At 61.5% G+C, this 5,773-nt stretch overlaps 1 protein-coding gene across 1 annotated transcript in view; it reads left to right on the top strand.

Moving 5' to 3' along the window:
- Positions 1-821: 821 nt before the first annotated feature.
- Positions 822-5,773, top strand: part of Plekhg6 (pleckstrin homology and RhoGEF domain containing G6) — an 11,800-nt gene continuing 6,848 nt past the window's right edge. Inside the window, exons 1-10 of the mRNA XM_010611609.2 lie at positions 822-1,006; positions 2,121-2,261; positions 3,079-3,243; positions 3,503-3,598; positions 3,715-3,765; positions 4,006-4,155; positions 4,804-4,914; positions 4,999-5,148; positions 5,236-5,373; positions 5,600-5,719. Of these exons, the coding sequence (XP_010609911.1) occupies positions 881-1,006; positions 2,121-2,261; positions 3,079-3,243; positions 3,503-3,598; positions 3,715-3,765; positions 4,006-4,155; positions 4,804-4,914; positions 4,999-5,148; positions 5,236-5,373; positions 5,600-5,719 (1,248 nt within the window). The 5' untranslated portion in view covers positions 822-880. The remainder of the gene's footprint in view (positions 1,007-2,120; positions 2,262-3,078; positions 3,244-3,502; positions 3,599-3,714; positions 3,766-4,005; positions 4,156-4,803; positions 4,915-4,998; positions 5,149-5,235; positions 5,374-5,599; positions 5,720-5,773) is intronic.

Below are 5,773 nucleotides of genomic sequence, written 5' to 3'. Positions count from 1 at the left end.
GGCCCACCCGGCCGGGGTTGGTGGCGGGGGGGGGGGGGTGGCTGCTTAGAGCTGGGTATTCGGCCCAGGTGTAGGGAGGTGGGAGGCAGCCCTACACCTGTCCCCAGAGCCAGGTGTTCCCAGACCACAGCTCTCTTTCTGGGGGTCTCTAGGGCCCCCACCTCACTTCCTCACCTGTGGCCAGGAGAGGCTAGGTAACAGGCAGGCCTGTTGAGTGGAGTGCCTGAGCATCAGTGCTGCAGACCTCAGGGACTGTCTTCCCACCAGCAGGACAGCCGTCACAGACAGTGAACAAATGGGTGAAGGCACCTGTATTTCAATCAACTATTTGGGGCATGGGATTTGAACACCAAACAAGCTTGGCTTTTTCCAGAATTTCATTTTTCTTTTGACTTGTTTTCAACTGTAAAAATTAAAAACCATTCTTAGCTGGCAGGCTGTACAGGAACCCATGGCAGGCTGGGCGTCTGGCACCCCGCCCAGCCCATGGCACCTAAGTGCAAGGGGGTCCTGTCCTCCACACTAGGGACTCACCTGTGACCCCTGCCCTCTGCTACCCCTATGTGACAGCATCCTGTGAGGCCAGAGAAGGGCGGCCATGTGTGCACTCACATGACTGGGCTGGTCTATCATCGAGGGCTTTGTACGCCACATGCCTGGACTTACCCGAGCCCAAGCTGTAGAGGAGGCAGCCGTGCTTCCGGAAAAGTGACCAAGCCTTGGCTCCTCACCCCGTCTTCTTGTCCCCCTTAGTCTCCAGCTGGTGCCCCCCACTGGTCTAGCCTGTCCCTTCCATTTCCTCCTCTCTGCAGCCTCAGGAGACCCCATTTCTCTGGACACTGGAGCTATGACCCTCAGGAGGTGACCCAGGGGAGAAGGGATGCAGGCCTATGGTCCTCCAGATGAGAGCCCCCTCCAAGGCCTTGTGGCATCCCGAATTGAGGCCTATGGAGGTCGGCACCGGGCCTCTACCCAGAGCACTGCTGGCAGGCCCTGTACCCCAGTGGTAAGTTCAGGCAGTGCCCCAAGGGTGACCTAGATGGGGTGAGAGGGAGGACTCAGTTTTGAAGTCGCTGTTCCCTTACAGGTTTACCAGCAACTCTGTTCTTGTCCCTCATCATTCTCCTCCTTCCTGGGCTGTGGCTCCCAGGACTTCATATCCAGGTCCCAGATAGTAGAGGCAGGAGAGGCAGTGATGGGTCAGCTGCCCATGGAGGGGGTGCCGCAGGGGCTGCTGGGAGACAGTTCTGAAGCACAGCGCTGCAAGAAACACACCTCCCCAGTCCCACCTGAATTTGGGGAGAGCTGAGGGCTCCCTGAGATGCACCTCCCTGTCAGGACTGAGGAAGAGCAAAGGCTTAGGGTTTCCCTTGCAGGGAAGGGCTGCTGGGCCTGTCTCAGCTCCACCCCCAGCTCCACCTGCCTGGCCCACCTCCAGCCCAAGGCAGGAACGGGTGTGGAAGCCTGGAGCTCCCTTGGCCAGCCTGGAGGACAGTCCCGCCTGCTGTGGGGTATCCCCGGCCTCCTGAAGGAGGAATTGGCCCTTGGACATGGGACCCCTCCCAGGCAGAGGGCAGAATGGGACACTAGGAGGTGTGGGAATTCAGCTGGAGGAATGTGCCTGGGCCTGACCTGGGAGGAGACTTGCGGCTGTTCCCTGAGCTGTCACAGGAAGGGCAGCTGCTCCCAGCCGGAAGGGACACAAGCCTCGGGCCCTGAGAAAGGCTCTTCGTGATGTGTGAGGAGGGTGGGCTATGGGCAGGGGGCCATGAGAGACTCTGAACACAGCAGGCCATCGCAGGGTTCCTACAGGCCTGAGGGGCAGGGAACACTGGGCAGGTGGGCAGACACAGGGCACAGCCGGCCAGGCGCAGGTGTGCCTGTGCCACTGCTCTGGAGAGGCCACTGCCCCTGCCCTGCACCTCTGGGAGGCCAGCTAGGCCTGCCCCTGCAAACTCACCTCCCTCCCTGGAAGGAGCAGCCATGACTCAGGGCCACAGAGCCACACCAAACTGGTCTGAGGGACTGGTGAGCCGCCCAGCCTGTGTGTGAGAGGGGAGAGTGTCTTGGGCAAAGCCAGGCCCTTCCGGTGTCCCCAGAACTCCCCATTCCTCCCACAGGAGCAGGGTCGCCACTACTTCCAGCACTATGTCCCCTTTGCCAAGGGCCCCCTGTACCCCTTCGTGTCTCGAGAACCAGAGCCTGAGAAAAGGCATGGAGTGCATTTTGCAGTCGGTCCACCTCACTCCCCCAGGCTGAAGGTAAGGGTCACTCTGCTGAAGCCCATGGTCCAGTGGAGCCCACCTCGCAGACAAAGGGCCCAGCGAGGCCCCAGGTGGGAGAAAGTAGAGGCTCTCAGGTCTCTGCCGCACTAGGCGTTTGTGTGGTACGCAGCGCTCCAGGCATTTCCATGCACTCTGAAGGAAAGGTATTAATATTAAATATTCAGCTTTCAGAATAACCACATAATGTGCAAGCCAGGTGTGCCCACAGCATGCCCAAGCCACGGCTCCTACAGAGCATCGGGAACACCTGTCACTGACATCATTTAGTACCAGAAAGCAATGATAATATTTGAACCACATTGCTTCACAAAAATGTCTGTTTTGCTGGGTGTGGTGGCACGCCTGTAATCCCAGCACTTGGGAGGCTGAGGCAGGAGAATCACCCCAAGTTTGAGGCCAGCCTGAGATACATAGCAAGACCTGCCTAAAAAAAAAAAGAGTCTGTTATATGCACAAGTGTCAAAATGTCACCCAAGTCCATGTTTCCTAAGTCCCCTTCTGGTCTCCACTTGGAGGCCCTTCTGAAGAGTCTGACTTTTCTGAACCTGAGGCCCCTTTCTGCTCCATGAGCTCCTGTCGGGTCTAAGATGCAAGGATCTTTCTGCAGACTGAGGTGCCTGTCCAATTAGGTTCCAGCAATGCCCACTTCCCGGGGAATCCAGCCAGGGTGCCCCTGTGCCCTCTGAAGTCACTCTGTGCTATTACACACACACTCACACTCACACAGCCCTCCCAGAGCCATGCTGGCTGGGTGCTGAGGATGTAGCCGGCCAGCCCCTTCTGGCTCTTCCAGGAGGTCACCAAGGCCCGGGAGCTGGAGAGGCGGCTGCACACCTTCAGCATGTTCGGGATGCCGCGCCTGCCCCCCGAGGACCGGCGGCACTGGGAGATCAGTGAGGGCGGTGACGGCAGCCTCCACGTGCAGCGGTCCTGGAGGGAGCTGGTGACGGGGCACAAGGTGGGCCTGCGGCGGTGTCTGTCGCCACGGTGAGACCCACACCTCCCTGGGGTCTCGCTTCTGCCCCAGACAAGGAAAGGGCACGGAGGGGTCAGGTGGGAAGAGCACCAGAGACACCCGGACCCAGTTCAAATCCCAGCTGTGCCACAAGCAAGGCTGGAGGACTGGCTTAGGGCTGGAAGGCCGAGCACAGAGCCTTTTACAAACGCTCCCTGCCACTGCCGTCCTTCCCCACGTGAACCGTTACTGTCCTCCCCAGGAGATGAGTCGGGGGCTCTGCCACCAGCAGGAGGCCCTGTGGGAGCTGCTGACCACTGAGCTGAGCTATATGAGGAAGCTCAAGATCATGACTGATGTGAGCCAGGGTCCACCCAGCCCCACTCTCCAGAAGGGCCTGGGGAGGAGGGCAGGGCCCCAAGGACCCGGGGGCGGGGGGCCAGGACGGAGCCCTCATCTGTGTCCCGCCTCCAGCTCCTGACCGCCGGTCTGCTGAACCTGCAGCGGGTGGGCCTGCTGAGAGAAGTGAGTGGGGCTCGCAGGGCAGCCAGACATGGCGGGTGGATCACGGGGAGCCTCCCAGGCGGCCCAGTTGGAATCCCCACCACCCCATTTCCTGGGACACCCCTGTCCCTCCTGCCCTCCATGTGCTCCCGGGATGCTGCCCATGGGTGGAAAGGGAATCCAGGTCCCTTGTGTTTTCCGGCAAGCCCGCCCCATGCGGTGACCAGCAAAGGCTTGCTGCTGAGCTCCACCCCTCCCCAGGTGTCCGCAGAGACCTTGTTCGGAAATGTTCCGAGCCTCATCCGTGCCCACCAGAGCTTTTGGGCAGAGGTGCTGCTGCCGTTCCTGGAGCAGACTCGCGCCTCAGGCCAGCCTCTGGACCCCATCACGCTGGAGCACGGCTTCCTGATGGTGAGCCTGGGGACACACAGGAGGGCAGGGCTGGGGAGCCCATGGGACTCAAGTTGAATCCTGTCCCAAGAGTTCGACCCATCCTTCCAAGGCCCCAGTGAGAAGAGGGCTCAGGGTGGATGGCACCCACACTCTGGTCAACTGTAAAATTGAACCCTTGGTCAGAAATCCATCAATGACAGCCGGGGTGAGGCTGGACCTAAACCAGGGGACCTGGGGCATGGAGCATGGAGCATGGAGGAGGGTGATGAGCAAGAGCCGCAGGCAGGGCCAGCCTTCCTCCATGGTGCCAGCCACAGGGAAGATGTGGTGGGCAGCAAGGGGAGTCTCCCGGAGTCCTGGCACCGCTCCTGCAGAAGCAGGCTCCTGGGCAACCCTCAGTCACAGAAGTAGAAGCGCTCGCGTCCTAAAAACAGGCTGAATTATTGATGGGGGAGAGCAAGAGCCAGTCAGCAGGCACAGGGCAGCCTGGGTCCACCCTGCCTCAGAGCTCCCTGGAATGCAGAGAGGATCCTGGCCCATGGGAGGAGCCTAGGGGAGAAGTCCAGGGAGTGGGTTCCCTGAGGGGGCTCTGGGAAGTTCTGCCACCCTCTCCCTTGACCTGCAGTCTGCACTGTGCCCTCTGCCCGGCCCTTTACCTGTCCCCAGTTTGGCCAGCGGTTCCAGCCCTATGTCCAGTACTGCCTGAGAGTGAAGCAGACCATGGCTTACGCCCAGGAGCAGCAAGACACCAACCCGCTCTTCCACATCTTCGTGCAGGTGGGAGGGGCCCGGGGAGCCATGGGTGCACCATCCGGGGTGGGCAGCCAGGGCCGCAGTCACCTAGCACCCCACTCCCAACAGTGGTGTGAGCAGCACACACGCTCCGGCCGGCAGACACTGGGCGACCTGCTCATCAAGCCCCAGCAGCGCATCACCAAGTACCCACTGCTACTGCGGGCGGTGCTGAAGAGAAGCCCCGACAGGCGCGCCCAGGAGGCCCTGAGCACCATGGTGGGTGCCCGGGGGCTGGGGCTGGGGCTGTGACTCGGAATGGGAACAACACCCAGGGGTGCTCAGGGGACTGGCTGCCCCCCCCAGATTGCAGCCGTGGAGTCGTTCCTGCGGCACATCAACAAGCAGGTGCGCCAGGGCGAAGAGCAGGACAGCCTGGTGGCTGCAGCCCAGCGCATCGGCCCCTACGAGGTGCTGGAGCCACCCAGTGAGGAGGTGGACAAGGTGAGCGGGGCTCAGGACAGCTGGCGCAGAAATGCCAGCTCCAGGGCGCGTGCAGAAGGTGTGGAGGTCTGCACACCCTGTCGGGGTGCTGCAGAGGGTGCCCAGCGTTCCTGGCAATGTGGGGGGTCTGGGGATGGAGTTTAGGAGACTCGGGAGAGGGCACTGGGCTCTGGCTCCAGGTGGGAAGGGCAGGAAGAGAAGGGGCACGCCCGCCTGTGTCCCTCAGAACCTGCGTCCGTTCTCCACCCTGGACCTGATGTCGCCCATGCTGGGGGTCTCCCCAGAGCACATCCGGCAGCTGCTGCTGGAGGGACCCGTGCGGATGAAGGAGGGGCGAGACGGGAAGGTGAGTGAGCCGTGCTGGGAGTGAGAAGACGAGGACATCGGGGGGGGGGGGCGG

This window comes from Fukomys damarensis, unplaced genomic scaffold, assembly GCF_012274545.1.
Source record: "Fukomys damarensis isolate Sample0158 unplaced genomic scaffold, DMR_v1.0_HiC HiC_scaffold_19, whole genome shotgun sequence".
NCBI classification, from domain to species: Eukaryota; Metazoa; Chordata; class Mammalia; order Rodentia; family Bathyergidae; genus Fukomys; species Fukomys damarensis.
This window is presented reverse-complemented; position numbering and strand designations above follow the sequence as displayed.